General features: G+C 42.9%; 1 protein-coding gene across 4 annotated transcripts; it reads right to left on the reverse strand.

The window, feature by feature from the left end:
• Positions 1-1,934: 1,934 nt before the first annotated feature.
• Positions 1,935-15,839, reverse strand: PTHLH (parathyroid hormone like hormone). Of its 4 annotated transcripts, none has more exons than XM_090043855.1 (4): positions 15,546-15,839; positions 13,409-13,528; positions 7,119-7,541; positions 1,935-2,425 (listed from the first exon to the last, which is right to left on the reverse strand). In XM_090043855.1, exons 2-4 carry the CDS (start codon positions 13,507-13,509, stop codon positions 2,416-2,418), a joined length of 534 nt encoding a protein of 177 aa, XP_089899981.1. In that variant the 5' UTR covers positions 13,510-13,528; positions 15,546-15,839; the 3' UTR covers positions 1,935-2,415. The 4 variants fall into 4 exon arrangements, with proteins under 4 accessions (XP_089899981.1, XP_089899980.1, XP_089899982.1 ...); XM_090043854.1 differs by having other exon boundaries at positions 15,561-15,837; XM_090043856.1 differs by lacking the exon at positions 15,546-15,839 and adding an exon at positions 14,944-14,978.
• Between the last annotated feature and the right edge of the window lie 10,564 nt (positions 15,840-26,403).

Consider the following 26,403-nt stretch of genomic DNA (forward strand, 5'->3'; position numbering starts at 1 on the left):
AGGATGGCCACACTTAAATCTCACAAGGAGGGTAACTTCTATATTTCTTTGCGTCCTGATTCAAGTTGTTCTAGTAGCATTGTTTATGACTTGTCAAACTGATCACGTACAGGAATGTATGGTGGTGTCAGAAATTGAGCAAGGCATCATTAAGTGGGTTAAGCAAAAATAAAACAAAATGTTAGATGTTACTGAATATAAATAGCAATTATTATATTGTTTATTATATTGTTTGTCAGCTTCCTCAGCCAATGAACATTAAATTGTGAGAACTGGCCATTTTCTCCTTCCCCATGTTACCCTACATATATGATATTGAATTAATACACTATTTTTCTATGAATAGGGGAAATGTGTGTGTGGGGAGGGAGGTCATTTGTTTGCTTTTCTTTTCAGTGGAGAAAAGGGGTATTTTGTTTCTAACTGTCTGGAAAGGGGAGAAAGTACCTGGGGTGCTGGACAGAGAATAAACATGGAGACCTACTGTCCCCAGAAGTGATTGTTATCCTGTTTCCCAACCTCACCTCTGGTGGTCCTTAATAGGTGGTCACTAGTAAGCATCTGAAGCTGGGTAAACCCTTAACTCCTCCTTCAGTAAACAATTGAAAGTAAGCCAGCAGTTTGCAGTAAAGCTCTGTTTGAGCACTGAGTTGTACCTCTGCTAGAGAACTAATATCTTCCTAGTCCTTTCTGTGACTGACTTTCCAAAGGTAGAAGCACAGTGAGTATCACTGAGAAGACAAGCTCCTATTATCCCTGTGGAACTCATATTTTCTTACACACACACACGCGTGTGAGTGAGCATGCACGTGCACACACACGCACACAATAACCACTATGAACTGCCGAGAAAAAGTGAGCGTTGTGAAAATAGCAAGCCCATGACAAATTACACTAATGAATCGTAACCTTTTTTCCTTTTCAAAGAAGAGTGGAGTTTTTGGCTTATTGTCCTCCTATTCCTGGTTCTTCTACACACTTATAAACATAGACAGAGCTTGCCAGGACATTTGAAAGGCTCTTGGGCTGACAAGCCTGCCACAGGATTCTGTATAGTAATAAACATTAGCTTTTTCCTTTTATTCCCTCACTCATTATAGGAAATTCTCTTTTTCTCTCTCTGTCTCTTTTTCCTCCTATATCAATCAATCTGAATTGGTGCGATGCTATTAAGTGCTGGCTAAAGGTCCACCTGTTCACAAACTAAGCAGTCTCAACTTCCGATAAGTGCAATGACAACCACAGGAACCTAGCATTTTTTCTGTTTGTGTAAGTCTTTATACAACACTCCTTATCATAGTATCTGTATCTGTAATGTTTTAATCCCTGTGACTAACGTCTGTCACATGTCAGTCTTGGAAGTTCTCTTCAAGAGAGAACCAGTGGAACGTAGTGTTTTATTTCGGTAGTGATTTTTGTCTGGAAGACTAAGGAACCTCTTATTAAATACATTTAAGACCTATAAGGCAGCACCCTCCAGATTGTTCAGCCTCTTAGCTGACTTGAAACGGAACCCTGGATCATAATATTTTCTGTGAGAGGCAAGGATTTCTTAGGATGGTACTTTTTCATTGAACCAACTGTGTAGTTGGGATAGAGTTAGACAAGCTTTCAAATGCAAGATAGAAGAATGTATTGCATCTGAAAGCTTGTCAAAATCTATCCCAACTACACAGCTGGTCCAGTAAAAAGATACCTCTCTAAGAAATCCTTGCCTTTTGCATACTTTCTGGACCATCACGAGTATAACAGGAGTTACACTACCAATATTTTCTATGCGGTTTTTAACTGAAAGCCGATGTAAAAACGTTGATGCCTGGACCAATGTAAATATATTAAATTTAAGACTATTTTCAAATGTTGTTTAAATAAAAAATTAAGTTCTTTCTTCTGGAATTCCTGAATGGAATACTTTTCTCCTTCTGAGCTATGATTTAATTAGATTATATTTTATTAGACATTCTTTACAAATTTTAAAATACTGCTATTTTACATGCACAGAAGGGGGAAAAAACAGTTTGAACTGTAGGTAAGCATTCATTTAAAAACAACCACAAAAGAGGAACAGTTTGTCATTAACAATGTACTCGATATGTATATCTAAAGTGCATTATGTTACAAAAAATATATAGAAGGTCAGCAGCACCAAGATATGTTCACAAAATAAATACACCGGTCAACAAAATAAATTATGGTAAATGCAACAATAATAATCGTCTAACCTTAGCACAAAAAAAAAATTTCACAATAACCAAATGTGCAGTTTCAGAGAGCAATGGGAAGGAAGGAAAGGGCAGAAGAAGGCTTATTTGGAGCATTTACAGTATTTACAAACAATAAATATTTTAACACTTTTTATATGTTCACTATTACAGAATACTGCAATACGTTTTCCAAAGGTCTCAGCTGAAAATTTCAACGCCTCCTGCAGAAAAAAAATAGAAAAAAGTGGAAAAAATTAATTCGCCTTGTAAATAAGTGGACATAAGATTAATAGTAACAGTGCAACAAATAATATAGGCTGTGCCTCAGTATTAAATATTCCCCCTAGGAAAAGCTGATTAACAGTGCTGGGCTATTAGAATTCTTTTAAGACTCCTGTATGGTGGTTTCAACACAATAATACTAGCAGCGTGAGGAACTGCAGACTGCTTTCATGCAGCAGCTGAGTCTATACCATCTGCAGCTGTATGTACACACACAAGTCAGAGGGAGACTGCCTCATTTAGGTCTTGATTCTGGAAGATGCTTCAGCATAAGTCTACCCTGAAGCTTGGGAATAGCTTTTCCCAAATTAGTGAGCCTAGTTAAGTATGTGCTTAAGCATCTTGTCTGTTGAGGTCATAAAGCTCGGTTTCCTAAACAGATACCAAACCACATAAAATAAGGTGGAATAATAAGAAAATAAAGTGGAATAATCGACCTGATTAGGGAGCCAAATCTCTGAATCCGAATCAAATCAGGAGACCATTTAATCGCTCCGAATTGAACTGGAACCCTCTGAATCAATTCGGAGAGCTTTGATGATTTAGACATAGACACAGCTTTAAATGTTTTTTTCTACATACCTCAAGGTACCAGGTAGCTTGTGAATGCTGAGATGCTGGAGCAGATGGAGCATCCCACAAGCACGTGGGGGCGTCCCCAGAGTTATCGGCGGCAGACCCGAAAGTGGACCAGAAGCACTTCCGGTCCACTTCCAAGTCCGCTGTGGAGTGCACGGCTTGGCGACTGTTGCCTTCTGGGTTTGGGGGGCACCTGAGGTCCCCCTGCAGCCAATTGCTGAGCCGGGGTGGTATGGGAGGAGGGGTCCCCCGCATGCTTGCTGGCAGACTTGGAAGTGGACCAGAAGTACTTCCAGTCCACTTCTGAGTCCGCCATCAAGCACGCAGGCTTTTCCCTCCCTGCTTCCCACCCCAGGCACTTGTATGGAATGCTCCATCTATCCCACCATTGCAGTGTTCACGAGCTGTGCCTGGTACCTTGAGGTATGTAGAAAAAAAGTTTAAAGCTGCACCTGTAACCGAATTGCTGATTCTCCAAATCAGCATCGAATCTTCAGATTCAGATTCGGCCAAATTGAATCAATGAATCAAATCACTGTCCCTAATTTGGGCAGAATTCGAATCAAATATGGCTCCGTTTCATACACCCCGACTTATTAGGTGCCACTGGCAGGCTGGTTTAAGTTCAGTAATCTTCCCTTCCACCATGAATTTGTAAGGTTCAAAGCAGAATCCCAGCTATCTCTGCTGTATATGACTTACGATGCCCTGTATTTTTAAATATTTTCTAATACTGGAAATGCTGCAGGGATTTTTCCCCTCTATCACTCTGAGCAGTACATTTCTGCAATTGTATGTTAGTTCCCTAGGAAACGGCTATAAGATGGGATTTGATTGGCCATATTGTCAGAGTGATTGCCAAAGCTGTGGGTAGACTTTCACATGGCAGACGTGTGTGGGTGAGAAGCACACAAAAAGACAAATTCTTGACAATTTAAGGGTTTTTAATGTGGGTAATGAAAGTGAGATTACATTTAACATGAGGGAGGTTACACTTTTGAAAGTTTTCTTAGGCAAATGGGTAGTATTTATTGAAACTAATTGGACTGGGAACATAACTAGGACTCCTGTAAGAAAAGGTTTGGTTTTTTTTCTTTTTTGATTCTTTTTTTTTAAGTGACTGGAATAGAAATGTCAGCATGCATACATTTTAGTATAATTATAGTGCATAGTATTTATTGTATGGCTCTTTCGTATTTATAATTGCGACATACTGAAGATTATGTATATTATATACGTATAAGATTATACACATGTATACATTATATGTATATAATCTTCAGTATGTACATTTAAGCATGTGGTGTTCTGATAGTTGTGGATTAGGTTTTTAGGCTTTGTCTTACAGTTTGCGATAAATTGAAGCTCAGCCATGGGTTGCATACTACCAAAATCTGCAGTTGTTCCTATCCCAGTTTGTTGGAATTATTGCAAAATCACCTGTCTGCCTCTCCCCCCTCCCACCCAAACACACACTTCCCCCAAACTGTTCCAATGGAATTAGGAAGCAAGTCCATTGCAGTTAGGTTTCTGATGTGGATCTCAAATTGTGGGTTCAGAATTGGAGAAAGGGCATCAGACTGAGATCTTCAGGTCAAGCTAAATTAGACAAAGTACAAGTCAAGAGTGATGTGAAAAGGGGCCTCTGAATTCACCTTTGTACTTCCCTGGTTTTTGTTGTACTACTCTTTGTATGGCCAATCTCCCTACTCTGTGTCATAGTTTACTCGGAGTTGCAATAGGTTCAAAGGGATGAAAAATGTAGTGTAATCAGTTTGATATTGAGATAGTCTAGCCATTCCCCTCTTTCCCCAGTCACACTTGCTATCAGAGCCTGCAGATTAGCTGGGTGCATTAGAGGACCATGTTCCCATGGGGCTATATATTTGAACCAGACACCATAAACTGAGCTGTCCTAAGCCTAACATCCAATGCAAAGCTACGGCTATGCACCAGATAATCTTGCCCTCCTTCCTAAAATGCACTGGGGGGGCGTGGATTTGAGCTGTCAATTCACACATAGCACTAGCATGTGTACCTAATAAATGACTTGGGTTATTAAGTTAAAAAAAGATGATGTCATATGTCATTTGCTGATTAAATTAAATGTTTCAGGCTGACAGTTGTTTTAATTTAAGGTATAGAAAGGATACTTTGTGCCAAATCGCTTGGATAAGACCTGGCCAAAAGCATGCCTTCTATTTGATTGCTAGAAGCTGAACCTGTCTGTTATGCTCTATGCTCTGCACAGGCGGTATTACAACAGGTAACTCTTGTTTTATGGACTTCTTTACAAAAACAAACAAACAATAAACCATGCAGGACTTTACAGTTAAGTCTTCCAAGCATGCAGTCCTTTCTAAACTCTAGTACCCTGCAGGCCAATATTGCAATATGGGCAATAAGGCTGAGAAGCTAAAGCCAAATCTATAATGTTCTGTAAAGTTAGGTTTTCTTTAGGCATACAAGGGCCCATTAGAAATTTTAGAACCTTAACCAAGGCAGAGCTTTTGGTTCATTTTACCCATAGGGTAGAAAGGCAAATGATAACCTAACAAAGCAAATTACCAAAAAAAAAAAAAAAAAAATCAAATGCCTTGAAAGTTTTCCCCCATCACTTATAATTCTGCATATGTGTCCATTTGAAGACAGGAACCCCTTAGTGCCCACACCAGCTTCATAACATTTGTTCCAACTCCTAGATGCATCAAGCACCTGTGAACAGAGATCCTGGGACTTCCCTTTCTTAAGTTACTGAATAAAAAGCAGTACCAGTTAAAGTGCTGCTTATTGAGAGCTTTATTAAGCACACATTGACTTTCTTAATTCTTGGGCACTAACTAAATCCCAATCTTAAATTCTTTATGCAGGCTCTAAGTAAGGCTTGCTGCCGGACTTCAGCTTCCATGGACTCCAGTGGAAATGGAGGGCATGGGTGTATTGCAGGACTGGGCCTGTAACATTTGAATAGAAGTGCTGCATTTTAGTAAATCCCATAGCTGGCATCTTTTTTTCCAAAAGATTTTCTGTAAAGTGAGGAGACTCTGTTTTGTGTTCAGCCAAAGCGAAAGGGAAGAAGCAGAAAGAGAGTGGTTTTGAGGGGGTTTTCTACCTTATTTTAAAAACTAAAATTCCCTTTGGAATGTAATGCTTTGTACACAAAATGGTTCAATCTCCAACTTGAACTGATAGTTGGAAGCAGGCTATCAGCTCAGGACATCTAAAAGAGAGAGTCTGAATTACCATGGCCCTTAAAACCTTCATTGTCATACATGCAGAAAACAAGTCTCCAAGCGTAATGCTCAACATTTTTCAGCAGCAACGTAATTGTTTCACAAGCTGGCAGAAAGATGGAGCAGAATTTAAAAAAAAAAAAGAGTCCTAATGGCAGGGGAAATTTTATGGCAAAAGGCTGGTTTGTGTTGTTCGCAGATATTACTTGAGAGAGAGAAACTTTCCATGTTCTCCCCTAAGGTGAAACAGTAAATAAAGAAAAACTGTAAAGTAAGGATAGGAAAGTTGCCAAAAAAGAGGGTGGGGGAGGGAAGAAAACCTATTTTGTTTTCTTGAAGCAGGTTTTTAACTAAAGCTCAAAGCTCTCATTCTGTTGAGCTAGAAGTATGGCACCAAAATCAGATATGAAGAAACGCAAAGTAAAATCAGCCCAGAATGTTTTAATAGATGGGAGGTGTATTCCTTTTTCTGAAATAGCTCTCACTATAACCTCTGTTTTCATGAAAGTCTTCTTTGTGATAACAAATTTAACTAATCCCTGCCCAGAAATGAGTTGATGTATGACAATGGGGGAGTTGCTGCACTTCTGTGCCTCAGTCTCTGAGCCAGTACGACTGGAATGATGATTTTCTTTGAAAAGCATTTTGGAGTCATTCAGCTATTTTTTTGGGGGGGGGGCAGGGCAGGGAGGGAATCATTGGTGTTATAAATTATTATCAGAAAACAAGGAGAGCTCCAGATTTGTTTGAAGTATAGGTAAAATAGGACAATATATATATATTATATAGTATGTTCCTGCTAAAGATAAAGTGGAATTACCTTAAATTATGATCATGTGTAGTATCAGAGATTTCCAAGAGAGAGAACCCTTTGTCTCCACTACTAGGTACTCCAGAATTTGGCCATGTTGATCGAGTACGCCTCTTTTTCTTTTCTTGTTCCTTGCGTTTTCCAGGCTTTGCTTTCTTCCTCTTACCAGGTGCCTTCAGGGGCTGCTCCTTGTATGTTTGAGCTTTGTTTGTCTCCTGAGTTAGGTATTTGCCTTCATCCTCACTGCCAAATCGAACTGGGTAGTTCTTTGTGTTGGTAGCAGGCTTAGGGTTAGGAGAAACCTCAGAAGTAGCCCGGATCTCTGCTGTGTTCACTCCCTCGATTAAATTTTGGAGGAACATCCTTCTTCGTAAATCTTGGATAGATCTCCCTTTGTCATGCAGTAGTTGATGCTCTGATACAGCTCTCTTACTAAAATAAAAAGGAAGGAGGGGGAAAAAAACACTTATAATTTCATTATTGCCTACTACTTGGCAGAACTTACCTCTTCTTTGGCAGTTGTAGCTACAGAGAATGCTGTACCAGCTTTCAAGCTTTTAATATACCTGGCTAAGTCAGAAGGTTGGAGCAAACTCCCTGCACAAAGGGGAAGAACCGAAGCTAGTAATATTCTCTGCTGACCCATTACACATATCTGGACTTGTACATGGATTAGTCAATGCTCTGTTCTAGGACAATGTTTCTTAATGGTACAAGGTACTGTAGGCACTAAAACAAGGAAGGTGGTTCCCAAAATTAGGAAAGGAACAGACCTGATAGGAAAAAAGAAATATTTGTAGTGTAGCCTGGAACTCTGTTTATGTGATATCATTTCAGTATCAATTTTTTGCTCTGTTGAAGTGCTTTCTGTAGGAAAATTCAGTTTACCTTTGTGGCTCACTAAACGTGATTGCTGGTACTTAATGGAAAAAGATTTCTTTGACCAAAGTGATCAAGTCTGGATGCCTAAAACTTAGGTGCCAAAATCTACATTCAGATATCTAAACAAGTAGCCTGGATTTCAGAAATTGTGAGCATTTAGCAGCTAATGCTGACTGGTTCTCAGCCACTTGTGTAATTATGCTTTTATGCACCGAATTGTTAAGCCCCCAATTTTAAAGTTTTAACATAAAATTCTGTTCTGTACTGCCTGGATCCAGTCTGTGCATTGCACTAGTTCTTTCATGTGGTCCTTCAATCTTTTTTTTTCTTCCATGTATTGCTATTCCTTATATTTCCAAAGCTGCTGTATTGTTCATTTTGGTTTGTTAGCCTGTTTGAGAAATTATAAAATGACAACTAAAAGCCTTACAAACAGCTTATACTAGCTAACAAGGTAGAGTAATCAGAAACCTTTCAGAAATGGATGATCCAAGAGGTGTCTGGACAATAAATAACCGTGAGAAAACACACTCCTTTCTCTTTGGTGTGGTGGGAAGGATGCACAGCTGCACTGTGAACCACAGAAAGTGCGCAAGCTGGGATTAAAGTTACGTTCCCATGAATGCTATTAACCAGTAATCCTTCCAGCTTGCCTTGCCTTGATGTACTGAGATTGGCTAGCACAAATCTAGTCACATGTAGTATCCTGATTCCATGAGAGAGGATGCATAGCCAAAGAAAATGATTTCTGTGTCTTGCCTGTTTTGTAGTAATTTGATCAGTAGCTGATGATGCACAGTTGTTTCTGAATATAGACAAGGTGGGTGAAGATGCACAACTTTCTGAGTGAATAGTTCCACTCCATCAATTACCATGGCAAAGTATGGAGTTTCAAAATGTGGCAGGGTATTACTATATATGAAATGACAAAGAGCATTCAGCCCCTTCTGAACTGTTTGCCAAATGCAGGGAAGAGATTATGTAATCAGTTGTAGAGTTGCATGTATTTTGTTGGCTCCACACAACTCAGCTTTATCAGAGAAGAATTAATCATGATTCTGATGTAAAGTGATATATGGGAAACATTTGCTCAAAACTGCATCCAGATTCACTCTAAAGGTTCACGAGACAATATTTTGCTAAGCAGTTTCTGAGTTTCAAGAATTCTGTAACAAGATGTTTCAGAGGACCTCAGGTTTTGGTGCCAGCATTTTTCATATATTTCATAAACTTTAGGGGCTGAAGGGACCTCATGAGATCATTGAGTCCAGCACCACCCCCATCCCACCCCGCGCTGCCATAGGCAGGAAGTCAGCTGGGATCAAGTGATCCCAGCAAGAAAAATATCCAGACATTTTTTGAAAGAATCCAGAATAGGTGCTTGCATCACCTCTGGGGGGAGTCTGTTCCAAACTCTGGACACTCGCACCATAAAGAACTTTTTTCTTATGCCTAATTTAAATCCGCCTTCCTGGAATTTGTGGAGTTTTGTACGCTACTTCCTTTGAAGCAAAAACATAAGAGCATGATACTGAACTGGTGTATATGAGTATGGCTTCATTTCCTTCAGTGGAACCATTTTCATGAACACTAGTTCAGGATCTGGCTCCACAAGACAAAAAATGTAACCAATAATCAGACATTCAGTAGTACCTTTCTGAATGCTACTCTAGTCGTTCTTATGGCCTTTTTTGGTACCCTAGCCACACTCAGTCTGATACTCCAAGCTGTAAACTTTTGCTCCATAACAGTAATCAATAGTCATCTTTAGCTACCTCCTTGATTAGATCAGGCTGACTCATACATATGCTATTAAAACCAGCACCTTGCTCTTCTGAGAGGCATACTTTTGTCATAGTTGCCAGTCTATCCATTGTGACTCACACCACATTCCTAATTCCAGTACTGTATTTTCCCAGGATATTTTCATGGGAAATGTAGTTATCCTCCCCCCCACCCCCTTCCTAGTTTATAAAAAGTATACAAAGTCGTACTGCTTTACTGTGTTTAAAATAGTATGCTTTATGTGATGAGCAATGCTTTCCTTTTGCTTCTTATAAACTACTGGGGATAATGTGTTTTTTATCACAGAGAACCCAAAGCTGCCTTAATCCTGTAATGTATATTTAGTCAATCTGCCCACTGTTACAAAATCTGGAATCTTAAAAGGCTGTCATTACAGGACTTTTGATTGAAAAGTAATTCTATTTTACATAGCCTTAACCTAGAGCTTTGATTCCAATGCAAACAATACAGTCAAACAGTATTACAGGACCTACATCTTACTTGAATATACATTTTCAAAATAATCCATAGAGTGACATGTGAATGGGTACTGTGCCAGGAGAGGGTGGGTTTCAGTGTAAAGGTCTGTCTGATATTTAGCATGCAAATCTGACCCCAGACAGCATTCTGCTATTCCAGATAATTGTATAACATTATGTAGTGTTACATTTCACGTGACTTTTATTATCCGGCCAGACTTGAAGATTATATTTTGCCTGTTTTTGTGCAGTGAGAAATAAGTCTCCTGACTTGAAAAAGATGTGGTAGATGTAAATTCCTCCCCTCCCCTCCCCACCCCACTCCACCCCACCCCATAAAGTCCTTCAAATAAATCCTCTGCTTCTAAGACGTGAAGAAGATTCTTGTAGGAGTCCTTCAGAGAGGCATTCCATAACATAGATATCAACAATGTGATTAAAATGCCCTCTCCTCCCAGTCCCACAAAGTATACTGAGTAAGAAAGGGGATGGAAACTGAATTGTATTCTCAGTCTCTGGAATGACTTTATTTGCTCATTCATTGTGTAAGTGAAACTACACAGGAGATTTCTAGTATTAGCATGGAATAAAGTTAAGAACTATTAGGATGTTAGGGTCAAGATGACCCACTAGAGGTCCCTTCCTTCCTTCCTTTTATGAAATATACTTCTCATGAAAAGGAAGAGTTTGCCTCCAGCTCAGTGCAGTACATGTTAAGCTTGCAAGTGGTAGGTAGTTTTGAGAAAGATGGAGATGATGGTTTTTATTTGACTAAATACTAAATTAATTATCTTGTACCCGAATACTACTAGTAGCTATCTACCTCTATATCTCATGGGGAAAATACACTTAGGCTCAACATTATGAATCTCAAACTTGTGAATGCTTGGACATCTAAAGTTATACTGTATTTTGGAAGTCATACTTCTTTTTACATCCATTCTTTTTAGAAAACTTCCTTTACTTTCTTCCCTTCTTTTCGCTCTTTTGTCTGTCTGTAGCAAATATGTTTTTAAAGCATTGGCTTTCTGTCTCGGGTAGTTTTTAACTGCATTATTACCCTAACTGAATATTCATCTTGGAGCTGACCACAAGTATCTCAATTTGTAGAAAGATTTCAGTTGGCGTTGGATCTGTCCCACTCAGATCCAAAGCCACTCAGTCCTGCTCAGGATTGGACCCTTAGTTAACATCAACTGGAAAAGTATTTGAAACAGATTTGAAGATGTGATGATGCAAGCAGATAAAAATATCTAATTTCACTCTGAGGCATTACTTGGTTTCTAGAAATTTCTTGAACAGCTAAAGCATTTATATCACATAATAGGCCCTGCAGTCCTTACATGGGCAAACTTCCCACTCGCTTCTATAAGACTTGCCTGAATAAGGTCTGTAGAATACAGCCTAGATCATTTTTTGATTATTGTGAAAAGCACAGTAATAACGTGATTTCCAATATTGTAATCTATGACTTGTTTAAATTTTTGCTGGTCATGTCCATGCTTAAGTAAGTTATTAACCTTTAAGTCTAGAAACAACTTGTGGTGATATTAAAACAGGATATATGTTTGTGTGTGGTGTTAGTGTTGTGCCCACATGAATGCCACTGAGGGACAGCTAAATGTTTTCTTGCGTGCATTTTACATGCCATAGCAAAGAGGGGATCAAGAAACCCTTTTTGACAATTTAGCACCTACTTTACAATTTAGCTGCCAGGATGGGATAAGGAGAGAAAAAATCTAATCTCACCCCATAACAAGAGTTGAAACGACACACCACTCAACCAGGCAACAGGCATTTTTTACTAAATCTTGAAATTTAAACAGAAATTGGCATTGTTCCAATTCACCTTTTTTTTAGCCAAGGAGATGCTGTATTTAATTCTGATTTAGGGATTTTTATTATGTTGTTGTTATTTACATCAACTCAAACTTGTCTTATTTTCACAGCCAAAGAGAACAAAATGCTTTAATAATAATCATTTAAAAAAATAGCTCCAAGTGTATATTGCACAGTAGTGCAAAACAGCTAAATGTTAACGGGAAGGGTAGTGTTACCATCATTACAATGTTATACATGATTTGCCTTAGGAGATTTATAATAATTTTGATTTGATGCCAAAGTTCAGACATGTCTAAAGTAATTTTACTTGGGGTGGTTTTTTTTTAATTGGTGGAGGAAGCGATATATAAGCTTGTCCTTACGTACATTACTTGAGCAGCTGCAAGGAATCGCTCCTGAACTTGAGTCAAGGTACTGTCTGTGAAACAACCCTAAACAAGTTGATAACATTGCCAAACTCTCTCTCCAACTTGCCTGTTTCCTTTGGACTGGGAGAAACATCAAGTCCTACCAGCTGTCCTTGACCCCTTCACTGGGCTGATCCTAGAGTATTTTATAGTGAACTAAACTGCTACAGACAGTGAGTAGCATAGCAACATATATAGGCTGCTGATCTGAGGTCATTTCTGTGGGGTTCTTTCCTGCACTCCCCTTACCATTCACTGATATGACCCAGACCAATTGCTTTGGAAGAGGGAAAGGAAGGAAGACCTTTCCTGAGCATAACATACCAAATCAAGTTGTCATTTGTCTATAAAAATGCTTCTGTCTCTAAGTCAAATCGTTGAGTCCAGCTGAAGAACTTAGTGCAAAGTGACACAAGTCCAACAACACACCTCCCCCCCCACTTTTTATAGGTACTTTTTATTGTAAATCTAACTAGTGAGTCCCTTTATTGACATTTATCTAGCTTGGCTTTGTGCCAATACACCTAAATGGCTGCTCTGGTATATAATGCAAGCTTATTAAGTAAAGCAGGATGCAAGATTAGTTTATCAGAGACACGCAAATACCTCAAGATACTAGAGAACCACCTAGGTGTTGCTCCTCTACATGACACTGAGGCTTCTCAGGACAACACGCAATCATGCACCCGAGTGTCTTACAGGGTCGGAGAGCCATGCATTATCCTTCATTCCCCGCTTCTTAAACAGTCCTGGTGAGATACCTTGTGCAGGTAACTTCTGAAGCCACCAGCCGGGGTAGGTAGCTCTGCCCCTGGAGAGCTGGGAGCATGCGAAGAGTTGTGGGCACATGTGCTGCAGCTGCAGCCCGCTTGCCCTCCCCACTCCCAGCGAAGGAGACACTTACTGCCTGCGGCTGATGCCCTCCACCGATCTCCCGCAGCAAGGCACGGAGTAGCTGAGCAGGAAGACGGCGAAGCTCCACTGCTGGAACAGCCTGGGGAACATGGTCTCCTCCGGCGGGGACCTGCAAGGGAAGCGGGGTCAGCGCTGCCGCCTCCGGCTCCGGCTCCGCGGAGGGGGGCTGGCCCCGGGGCTACCCCAGCCTCGACACGGGGGGAGGGAGAGGAGGGAAGAAGAGGAGAGACGAGAAAAGGGGAAAAAAAGGGAAGAAAAGAAAAGGAAGGGGAAGGAGAAAAGAGAAAAGGACAGAAAAAAAGGGAAGGGAAGAAAAGAAAAGGGGGGAAGAAAAGAAAAGAAAAAAGGAAAACCAACTTTTTAGCTCTCGCTTCTTAGAGATCAGCTGCTCCCAAGTTTGCTGAGGCTCCCTCCCGCCCTCCTCCTCTCGCTCTCCAAAAATAATGGGAGGCGATCGCTCTCCTGGTAATGAAAAAAAGGAGCTGGCGGGGCTCCGGATCGGGCTGGGGAGCGTGTTTACATGTCTCCCGTAGCAGCTTGGCCCTGACTCTCTGCCCGGGGGGCGGGGGTGTTGCAGGGCAGGTCCCCCTTTGCAGAGGGGAGAAAAGGTCCCGGAAAGTCAAGTTGATTCGGTGTTGGGCAGCGCGGATCCCAGGCGGGGCACCCCGCGGAGGAGCCCAGGTGCCTCTCGCGGCCGCGCAGGTCGTGCCGGCCCGGGCGGGCGGCGCTGGGCTCGGGAACCTGCCGCCGGAGCCGGCGGCTCGCGGAGAGATGGCGCCCTCGGAGCGTGTGCCGCCCCGCGGCCGCAGGGGGAGCTCGCGGCCCGGCGCGGGGAGGCGCCCAGCCCGCGCCCCTCCGGCCGCACCTCAGCGCTGGGCGGGGGTGCCGGCCTGGGCGCTCGTTTCCGCCGGGAGGAGGGGGCAGCCGGGAGCAGAAGGAACTTGGTGGAAAAAAGTCGTCCTCCCCCAGTGGGGAAATGCCACCAGCTCGGGCGCTCACAAGAGCGGGGGCAGTTTGGGGGGTCTTTTTTACACCGAAAGAAGAGCAAAAGCGTGGCATGAGGGCGAGCTCCTGGGAAACAGCTGGGAACAGCTGGAGCCCGGCCAGAGCCCCTCGTGCTCCATCCCTCACACACACGGGCTGGGCTGTGAAGTCACCCCCCCGCCCCAGCCCCCCTCCCTGCTCCTTGCTGGGGCAAGGGTAGGATTTTTCCACAGCACTTATTAAAAAATAATAATAATAAAAAAATCACCAAGGGTAACACAATCCGCCCCTGTTATACAGCCTCCTTGAGCAAGCAACTGCCCCCGGCTATTGTGCAGGCTGGGTGGTGGCAGGGGAGGAAGAGAGGTGCAGAGGAAAAAGGAGAAGAAACACAAACCCGGCGTGTTTTTTGTTTTCGTGCGTGTGTTTGGGTTTGGTTGGCTGCCCCTTTCTCCGAGGCAGCTCCCCCTTCTCACTCGGATCCTCTGGTTTCCCAGCGCCCCCCGGCTCTGCGGCCACACACCCGGCACATGAGCAGACCTGTTTGCCTGGCCCCAGAAACTCCAGCGTGGTCCCTGCTGCTAGGAGTCGGTGCAGAAGTGCCATTGGTTTCAAGCTGGGTTGGGAAGAAACTTCCAAACTCCCTCCCAAACCTTCACGTAGCTATGTAACCCTTTAGCATCTCTTTTCAAAGAGCCCTCGCTGCAGAAAGGGCAGCTTAAAATAAACCCCATGGTATCACACCTGCAGGCTGGGTTTTTGCTTGCATAATAATAACAATAATGTCCCACCCCGAAGCCACATTTCAGCCCACACAGGCAAGTAAAACTCCAGCTGAAGAGGGCTGACGCTTTGCAATCATACCCAAAGCATCGCATCGCTCGTGCTGTACAGAAATTCACGGGCGCTGTATAATGAATAGGCTTTTTTTGCTATCAACTCGTTAAAATAATTGTAGCCCGCCCCCACAATGCACCCTCTCCACCACCCACTAAAAAATCTGCGACTGGTCTTAATAGCAAACCGTCTATCATATATATATATAAAATTTCCTATCCCCCACAAATTAAAAAAAAATCCCCTTACAGACTCAGGAAACATAAATAGTCCTTTATAAACCTGGAATACTGAAGTTTCCTCACAATTTATTACTTCACCTTTTCGTTGAGTTACAGCCTTCTGTGCCTTTCAGTGATCGCCTTGGCCAAAAGAGGTTGCTCTTCTTAGCAATCGCTTCCAAAAATATATATATTCTATCTTTCCGCCCCCCTAGTTTTTTTTAAAGTAAAATAAAACAAAATGGAAAGAATTTTTAAAGCAATCCAGCCCTAGAGGAGCTGCATGTAAGAGATGAATCTGGGAGGAAAAGTGTCTGAAAGCAGGTGCTTTTCTCTCCCTTGCTGCCTCTTTTTATTGCTAGGGGAAAAGAAGGCTGTCCTCTGAATATATAGAGGGAAACCCTTTTGCCATAGCCCTTTCTGAATGAGAATACTTGTGACATCATGAGTTACCTTCCCATCACCTCTCCCCCCAGGCTAAGGTGCCACATGACTCAGCCCTCTCGTGTGGGGCGATGCTCGAGGCAGGGAGGATTTTGTTTCTCTCGGATCTTGCACCTTTTTAGCACGTAGGAGCCAGGAGCCGACCCAGACCTCAGTGACCTCTGTGAGCATGTGGGGCTCCAGCAAACCCAGAGAGCTCCTACCATGCATCAGACCCTTTCTCGCACAAGGGATGCTGGATGATGATCTCAGGGAAGTTTTTTCGCTGGCATTTTTGTGTTGAAATCCATCATCTCCGAGCATATGGCTCAAGAAAGACGGGGCGGGGGGGCATCCTGACCACCCCCTGAGCCAGCTCCCTCTAAAGCTTTCCCTGTTTGTATCTCAGCAGAAAGGAGCTGAGCTCTTGGTCCTCCGAGCTGCCTGGGGACATCAGTACTTGGCTCAGGGCTGCTTCAAAACAGCAGCAATCTCGATCTAGTGATGTTTTAGCACAGGGTCAGCCCGCCCTGCCAAAGATCCAGGCTTGCGGAAAGGGAAGATTTCTTTAGATCAAGGTCACTCATCTCTGGCTTGAGCCTTACCTTGTGTCTCAGACAGAGGCAATGTCACGGTCTTACCAAGGAAAACGGGGTCCTGCCGCTCTGGGCAGCAATTCTTTCCTTTTGGCCCCCGCCAATGCGGAGAAATCCCAGTCTTGAAAGCCAACCGGAAAGTTAACTCGCTTGTGGAAGCACCTTTCTTTCCCACCCCCCCGGGGCAAGCCAAAGCTTTTCTCTATTCAAATCGTATGTTTTCTCTTCGTCTTCCCTCCCTCTATCAAAGACAATGTACGTTGGAAAGATGCCCTTGAATGATTGCTGGCTGACTACGCCTTGATTTTTTTTCCATTCAAAAAAAACCAAACAGGCGTAAATCAATTTTCCTGTAGGAAGTTGACCTGGGAGCTTGGCTAAGAGAATTGGCATCCTGACAACATTTTTAAAAATGTGGAAAATGGCCGTGGTCTGTGTGGCTGGGTGAGGAAACCCACTTTCCTACGGGACTGTGTTTCTTCCTTTCTTTTCCTTTCTTTCTTTCTTTCTTGCTTGCTGTTAGCACTTAGAAACAGCCCTCCTCTACGGTGGGGAGAAGGCTCTGACTCCAAACAGACTTGCTCCGCAATGGAAACTTCAGCCAGGCTCAGAGAACAAAAGCAAACAAGCAGGGCAGGTTCAGCTAATTTGAATCGAGTTATAACAACATCCCTGGAGGAGAAGCGGGGAGAAGGGGAAGAGACAAATGCACTGAAAAGCCTCCCTGCCGGACTGTGAGAGCAGTGCCGCGTAGGAGCAAGCAAGCTTCACCTTCTGGTTACGATCGGCCCCTCCCTGCCCCTTCTCATCTTGCCCCAGCAAGGCAGCTGGGTCACTTCCCCCAGAAGAGCTTTTAGCAGCTGCCTCCAGGCTGCCAGCACAGACCAGGACCTGAAGCTTTTCCCCGAGAAAAAGGATGATCAGCGAAACCTGTTCATGCAGCCTGACAGTTTCAGGAGGCTGCGGGTGGAGGGGGCATTTGGGGGGTAGGGTCTGCCAAGGGTGGGCACCCCCCAGGAGTTGTGGCAATCCGGGTGCCGTGTAAGTCGGGCTCCGGGAGGAAGAAGCCAAGGTGTAAACGCTCGGATTGCATTGAAGGCAGCTCCGCTTGCCGTGCATCCCTGCTCGCAAACGCTACTGGCATGCCCCTGCCCCTGCCCCATGCCCATGCCCATGCCCATGCCCCCTTTTGCAAGACCTCTTGTTGACCTCTTCCCGAGGCAGAAACTGTGGTGTCTGCTGTGAACAGCACTTCCTCCCATTGACTGGCTTCCCTCAGACTCCCCCCCATGCCAACTGGGTCCCAGGTAAGAGGAGTTTCTCAAGCAGGCTCTAACTCCTTTTACTCGGGTGAGGAGATCCCGTATAGGGAAAAGACAGCGCCATCAGCAAGACCCAGAAGTTTCCCTGCACCGGATCGGAGCAGAAGCCCTCCAGATGATTAAGCAAGGAGCCAGCCGCTCACCAGAACCGCCTTGCTCACTCAGATGCAGTCGGAGCTCCCACCGTTTAGCTATTAACACGATGCCCGGTTTATTTAAGCAGTATGTATTTCATTTAATGCATTCAAGCACAAAAAAAAAGGCTGCGTGGAACTGAATTAAGTTTTGCCAAATTCTGCTGTCTGGTTCCTAGAATCTAGTAGACACTGAAACAACTAATTTTCAAATTTGAGGGCAAGGACTCAGTTATTATTAATTCATAAAGTCTGTTCCTACTATATATAGTTGCATGGTGAATGCAGTTGGCATTCGGTGTTGGTGTAGACTGTGGATTATGGCAAGACTCCAGAGGATAAAAATCAAATCAGATTGTGGCTCCGATGGAGCTTTGTGAATGCGTTGGACTGGCTGGTTAAACCCAGTGAGCTGTCCATGGTGGTTAAGGACTTCTTGATTTAGTTTTCCTCCTGTCATAGCAAGTCTCAGACCACCTTCCTATAGGTGCATTTTCTGCTAATATCATCCCTGTGGTGCCTCTCTGGTGGTTTTGAATACAAAAGGTATTTCTGCTCACTGGAGAACGTACGCATGGGCCATTTTAAAGAGATCACCACATCCTGTATTAATGGCTCTATAAGCCTGTCCTTTGCAGGGGGGTGGTGGAGATGGAGAATTAATAGGTCTTTTCCATTTCTAACTACACTGTTGCTATTTAATAATAAATCCTAGGCAAGTAACCAAGAAGGTATTTTAGGTTCCTCTTCTAAGCAGCCATAGAAATATACATGGATCAAATTCTCATCAAAGTGCTAACAACAGCTAAGGGTCTTTAAGTATTTCCAGTATATCACCTCATAATCACCCTTAATAATTTCTAAAATGTTTACATTTAGAGTCCAATGCTCTTGGACAGGTCTTTACTAAGCTGACATTTTCTTAACCTAATTTTGTTTGTTTGTTTGTATTTGCCTGAACATAACTTAGACCTCAACAATGGGAAGGAATGCAGCTGTCCCATTTAACTTATACATAATTGATACTGAGTAGGGCTGGCTGGAAAACAAATATTCCATTTCATGAAAAATTCTGAGGTTTTAACATTTGTTTTTTTTTCCACTATGGAACAAAAAACATCCTTTTAAACATTTTTCAAGAGAAGAAAGAGAAGCATGTATCTCCTACCCCAGAATAGCACAGTGCACTTACATTAGATGTGGAGACCAAGGCTAAAGTCCCTGCACATCCTGATTTGGACCCCTAACCACTATTTATTGGCTTCTGGGGTGCCTGGCTCTCTCAATTCCATCTTGGACCTATTTTTGATAAACTAACATTTTTCAATAAGAAAAAACATTTAGTCAACATAGCTCTAAATAAGGGTTTCTCAATCCCCAAGTCGTGGCCCAGTGGTGGGCCATGGCAGGTTGGCTGCCTGTCCACAGCACGGTCGGCCCCCCCCACCCGGAGCCAGGCAGAGAGGCCACAGAATCTTCCACAAGGCCCACAGCAGTACAGGGTTTGGCCCACCTTCTGGCCCCGGGGGTGGGCGTGTCCTTACCTGTCTTCTGGACAGAAATTCTGGCCATGGTCAGCTGTGACTTCTGGGCTGTGGTTTGCCAGGCCATGGCATAAAAACTTTGGGAACCCCTGCTCTAAATCAGTAATGCTTTGATTCTGAGAAGCTTACAATTTTGGATAAACTTGAATTTTGTAGAAAATTTATAGAAATGTACTCTTCCATTGTATGATAAGTGATGAGAGAATGAAAATGGGAAGGAAAGAATTATTTTTATGAAACATGAATAAACATGACCTAAACAGATCATTTCCCAAATATAAAACTCAGAAAATGTTATGTTAAACTGACGTCTCAACAGAGACTATGGATTCTTATCCCATTACCTAGACTAGCTTTTATAACTCAATATGTTAATTGCTGTTTTTATCCCTATTGACCTATTCAGCTCACCTTTGCCTTCCTGCAACGCCCTCCACCCCCTGTCCTTTCTATTTAAATTCCCTTACATTCCCTTCTATTTAGAACTCCTGCTTCCTGCATGGCAGTTCATAGCATCTGATGAAGTAAGCTGTTATCTATGAAAGCTTATGCTGCTCTGAACCAGGTGGTTTCTAAAGTGCCACCCTGCGCTGCCTTCTGGTGAAAGCACAAACATACATTGCCCACTAATCAAGGTGACATTGACAATGTCACAGGGGAATTTAAATTGGAGTCTCAAGATGCGCCCTCAACTCATCATGCTGAAAAGACATTATTGATGGCAGAGGTTATACTGCCTCCCTAGGAGAGATCCAGGTTAGGGTCCGACATGTCAGACTGGAATATAACAGGGCCCAGTGTGGGACTGCAGCCATGTAGTGATGCCATCTGCAAGGCATGGGACATAGTGTAGGTGTGATGGAAGGTGCCTTAAGTAGGGTTCCCTGAGTGATGCGCTATCCATCTGGTGTGGAGCCCCTCCCCTCAACTCGCCTGCCACGACTTGGTGTTATTATATAAAGAGAGGGTTCAGTGGAGATCTTCCTGGGGGTGCTCCCCAGGGATAGAAGTACTCATGGTTTGGGTACGATGTTCCACGGGGCTCCGCCTCCCCTACATCCCATTCACTCGCCAACCGGATGGGCACCAGCAATGGTGGTTCGGTTGTGCTGCCTCAACCACTGCTTGCCTCGAGGGGGACTCCAGGTCCAAGTGGCACTTATCAGGCTGCTCCTTCTGCTTCACTGAGTAGCCTTCCCACCCTAGAGACTAGCAAGCTATATGTGTGTAGGCTGGTGCCTACTTCAGTGCCTCTGAGTAGGGCGCTTTGCTCTTATGCCTCTTACCTTTTTTTCCTCAAAAGAAATAGATCCCTGGGTAGAAGAGGGTTGTGGAGTTGCCTCCTTTCCCCCAGCCTCCTATAGGGGGCTCAAATGTCTCCGCTGCTTTGCCTGCCGGTGTTGCACTGGCTGTGCTGCTCCTCTCTGTTGCAAGAGCCTCAGCACGTCTGGCGTGCTCTATGCCAGTGTGTTCCCTCTCTGCCTCTCCTGCCCACTGGGTTGTGGTGAGGCTTTTAAATCTTCCCAAGGCAGCCGGAACGGCTGCCACGATTAGCTTAGCTGTTCTCTTCCTGGGGAACAGCTGATTAATCAGCCGGTGTAACGCTGGCTTACATGGCCATGGTTGTGGTTCCTGCTTTGGCTCTGGTTGCCAAGCAGGAGGTAAGTTTCCCCCATGGGAAGGCTGTTTGTGGGGTTTGAGGCCTGCAGGGACTACCCTCTCCCCTTCGGGAGTCTGTAGGGGCATCTTCCTGCCCCAGTAGGGATGGTATGGAGCTGTGTATTATGCCCTTGGCATCGGGCAATAAAACAGGCAGCTTCCTGCCTTATAAGCAACTACTTCCAAAGTTACATCAAAGGTGAGGCAGGTGGGTAGACTGCCATACATTTATCCTAAGAAATCTACCATGTTGCCAACACAAAGTAGAAGGAAAAATTTTACTTCAGCATCTGCAGATGTAAGGAATAGCAGTAAATCATACTACTGAGGAACCATGAACCATGAAAACTAATGTATAAAGCTGCTAACAAAGGTTTTGATCATGCTTGTTTATGAAGTATTTCATATGGAAGTACATTCTGAAAATAAATGTGGTATCCATGCAGTCCACTGGAATCTCATTAGCAAGTAGTGATGAAGTGTGTTTCAGTACCTATGGGGAAGACAGTTTGCACAACATAAATTATTGTTTTGGATGCTCAACTTCAGGTCCGGGCTTGTATTTAGGAAAGTTTATTTATTATGTTTCAAAATGCTTTCACTTAAAAAAAAAATGTGAAGGCTGTACTAAAGAGTAGCATTGTGAAATTCCTGGGCCTGTTCTGATAAACATACAAAAGCTACATAAGTCACATTTTTTTATGTTATATAGTGTTAAATGATATATGACCCATTGAAAATTAGTAGCTCCATCTGCATCTCAGAGCTCTTCTAATACATTCAAATTATTATTGAGTAGTATAGTAGCATCTAAAACCTACAATAAAATATCAGGGCCTATGTTAGGCACTATGTTACCAAATTGGAGAGACTTGCAGCACGTGGTGTCACAACAAATAGGTGGGTAACTGTAACACAAAGATGCTTTTGCCTAAACTAGATGTAGTGCAGAGTTCATTATCATTCTAGCCGTTTTTGACACTTTGTAGACATCAAGACAAAACCAAGTCTTCAGCAAATCCTGCATTTGTGCAGGAGGCTGAACTGAATGATCCTGGAACTCCCTTCCAAACCTACTAGTTGTTTATGAGTTTGTTTCATAAATAAATGGTGCCATGGGAGAATTGTTGAAGGAAACACTAGGATGAGCAGGCAGTAGAAGCTGGCAACATGGATTAAATAAAGGTGGTAGTTGACAAGGCAATGAGAACAAATTATCCAAAAAGGGTGGGACTATATTGTGAAAGGTCTAAAACATAAGGACTATACTGACTGCATTGTTCCAGTGAAGGTTGGGAAGGCTAAGGACCTTATAATGTGATTGGAATAACTAGCATGGAAAATGACATTGTTCTCTTTGAATGGGGGAAAGTGTGCAATAGCTGAAGCCCAGGAGGAGTTGATGGATGTCTTAAATACTTTGCATTCAGGGCTAAGAGAAAAGCCTGGGTCTGGGAGATGCTATGAAGGGAAAAGGAGCAGGAGATTTGAATTCAGCCTAAATCCTGAGGGCATAAAGCTGGTAGCCTAAACTTGGGGAGTGAATAAGGCTCTGCTTTCGTGCATGATGGGGTCCTGGTACATAACAAGGACTCCTAGATGCCACAGAAATACCAAATTTCATACCATATTTACTCAAATCCAAGACTAAGTTTTCCTTCAATCAATGGGAGAGGTGGGTATCACCTTAGATTCAAGTATTGGCCTGGGGCAAGCTCCAGACCCAGTGCCGAAGCTGGAGTCACAGCAGCTGCCTGCCTTAGGCCAGAGTGGCTCATGTAACAGGGGAGGGGGAGCATGGCAGGGGGAACATGGAGAAGCAAAAGCTGGAGCTGCCACAAAAAGTAAACAGTGGGAGGGGGCAGGGAGTGGAGGAGACAGGCAGCAGGGAGGAGGAACAGGCACGAGCAAGGGAAGATGGTGGACATCATCAAGATGAGGGTCCATGGGACAGGCAGTGGTGTGCTAGGGAGGCACCAGGGACAAATGGCAGGGGATAGGAATGGGGGGGGCAAGGGGCAGGGAGGCAGGTGGTAGAGGTACATGTGGCAGGGGGAAGAGGTAGTGAGGGGCAAAGGGTGGGGAGCAAGGAGGGGAGGCAAGGGGAAGGGGGTAAAGGGATAGGGATCTGGTCACCTCTCCCCCACTGCTTCTTCCTCTGCCACAGAAGTGGGGGGGATGTTGAATTTACTAATTAGACACTGTATATGGAAAACAATAACAACTTTGTAATTAGCCACGTATAGAATTGAATTATTTGTGGGTTGTCTTAAATTGGAAGTCATTTTGGATTTGGGTAAATATTGTAGGGTGAAGAGGGAGGGGAGAAAAGAGTCAGGGGCAGAACCCTCTGCAGGGCCAATGAAAGGGGAAGAAGGGAAGAAGACAAGGCTCTATGGAATAAAATGCTGTCAGTAGGATCACAGAGATGGGAGAAACCTTCGAGGAGGGGATCACAAAACACAAGGTTTTCAAGAAGGGAGTTGCTAAAGCAGTGTTAAAGTTACTATGGCCAAAAATGATGTAGAGGGAGTAGGGGTCCTGATTTTAAACAAGAGGAGGTAAATGTCCATTTGAGAACAATGGAGAGGGCAGAAGCTGGATTGGAAGGGGCTGCAGATGGAGTCAGAAGAAAAGAACATAGCACACTAGTGTAAAGGATGAGTTCCTGTAATTTAGGGGGTGGTGGAGACAATGAAAATGTAGTCAAGTGTGGGTTCACATTTAAGATGACAAAGAAACAGCATGCTTATTTCAATGCTCTCCTCCCTCCTATTCTTTCCTTGTTTTTTCAGAAGAGTTTATTTTGTTCTTAAGCATGGATCCAGGTTTTCTCGGATAAAAAAATTCCCAATTTTTGAGTTAAATAAGTAACCCAAAATGCACATTTTTTCATGATTACAATGAAACACCTCTAATGCATAGATGTATACACTGTGATGTTTCATTTTGATCATGGAAAGATGTGGATTTTAGGTTACTTTTTTTAACTCAAAATTTGGGATTTTTTTATCATAGAAAACCAGGATCCCTGCTCATAAGGCAAAAACAGGAATATCTCGCCACCTTTCTCTAATATTAACCAAACACTTTGTTTTGTTTGCAAGAATACATTCTTATAAGACACTCATTTATTTCAATACAGGTGTTAAAGTACTGTTGTACCTGTGATGGTCCAGGAAGTGTACAAGAGGCACGGATTTTTATTTTTATTTTTTTTTGTGGTATCTTGTATTGTATCAACTGTATAGTTGGGAGAGCTGTTGGACAAGCTTTTGATTATCAGGTGCTCTTCCTCAGGTCCAGGGGAAGCTATAACCATGTAATTGAGGATAGAACTGGACTGATTTCATTCATACTTTTCATATTAGTCTCAACCAATGTATATGATCTGTCCCTCTTTACCTCTCTGAATGTTCAGTTTCCCATTTTTGCACTGAATTTGCCAGCTGCATCCCATTTTGGTGCATCCTTCCATATTCCCATCCCATCACCATTTACAACTTTTCTGGGCATGCTTATCTTTATATCCAGGTTTATTATACATCTTCTCCTTTGTTCCTAGTTTAGTTACCTCCTGGGTTATGGCACTTAATTCTTTTACAGTCTGAATGGAGGTACTCCTATCTGTAAAGCTATACAGGGAGTATAAGGGTGATGCTGTAGTTACAACGGTACACACATCATACTAGCGGCAAGGGTTTCTTAAGGTGAAATATTTTTATTGGACCAACTATTCTTCAGCTAAGTGTATGTCTGCTACCCCTGAGAATTTGTCTCAGCCTCTCCCCTCTGCTGTTTTTTGCTATGCTGTGCTTGGCTTCCTATGATCAGAGACCTGAAAAAATGTCTAGCATTTAAAAGTTTGTCTAACTTTGTCCCAGCTACATTGTTGATCCGATAAAAGAAATCCTCGCCTCTCACATAAAGCTGTGCAGAAAGAAAATGATCTGTCCATTCACTTGAACCTGTCCAGTCAGATACTAGTTTAACAGCCTATTCCAGCTGCTTCTTGCTTCATTTATCCTCAGTACTGGCAGGCTCTCTGAGAATATTGCCTGAAGCAGATATCTTCTTGGTCAAAGGTTTCCAAGCTTCTCTGTGTACCAGTTGTTATTCCTAGGATCATCCTCAGAGGAGCTCATTACAAATAAAATTATGCCCCACCCCTCTTTAAAAATATGCTTTTGGGTCCCATGGCATGTTACTCCCCCCACCCTAACCCCCAAATTGGGAAGAACGTGTTTTGACAGTCTCCCTAACATATTGCAACATGGGCATGCTGATGCAATATTATGACACATATGTAGCAAGGACCAAGTTGGCAGGAAAAGTTGGCAGTGCCCTCATTTTGAATGATTTGAAGTAACTTCTGATTTGCTTTGTTCTATCACACTATAATTTTTGGTCATCTTTTCTCCCATGGCATGAGGAAGGAAGATGCAGAATGACTGTTTTGTGAAAAGAACAGGTTGGTAGCCACTCATGGAATAAAGAGCTGCATGAAATCAAATGTAATGGATATAAAAAAAAAAATGCCCTAACAGAGCTTTACTACCTTTCACAACTTCTCCATCTGGAGCAGTAGGCTATAATGTAAAAGACAAGAGTATATTATTCTCCCAAGAAGAAATTTTTCCCTGAGATTATTCTTTGATTTTACATTATGATACTCATTTGTAATATATGAGAATTCATTTGTTTAGTTGATAGGATTTTAAGAAAATAATAGATTTGATATTCAAATCAAGAAAAATGTACTGTAAAGGATAATACTTACCTTTTTTAAAAAGAGAAAGGAGGTCAAATACAGTAAAATGTAACTAAAAAGAATGCATCCAACAGAGGCAGTTTCGTGTGAATGAAAAGAATGGTATATATGCTGGTCTAGGAAGTTTCTCTTGTTTGCAGCAAAGCAGTGTTATGTATCGATAGTTTAATTCCTCCTACTTTTTCTTCTGAAACACCAGCAGAATTCTTTCTCTATGAAGAGACAGAGGAACAGGGTGGGAGGGAGTGGTAGCAGAAAACTGAAACTGGAAAAGTATTTATGATGAGAAGAGGTCTATTTAAGAAGACCTTTGCTAAGCCTTCTAAGTGACTGAGAAGGCTGCTTCTTTGCTAAGTAGTGCAGAGTGTCTGGAGATCTATCGTTTGAGCTGCTGACATAATTAATGATTTCATTAAGAGCATGAAAGGAAGCACTTGTATTCCTCCTGGCGTAGGCAGGCCAAGTTCATGTCTTAACTCTAATAACCAAAGTT

Source organism: Crocodylus siamensis, chromosome 4 (genome assembly GCF_052110815.1).
Source record: "Crocodylus siamensis isolate JL-2025a chromosome 4, ASM5211081v1, whole genome shotgun sequence".
In the NCBI taxonomy this organism is placed as follows: Eukaryota; Metazoa; Chordata; order Crocodylia; family Crocodylidae; genus Crocodylus; species Crocodylus siamensis.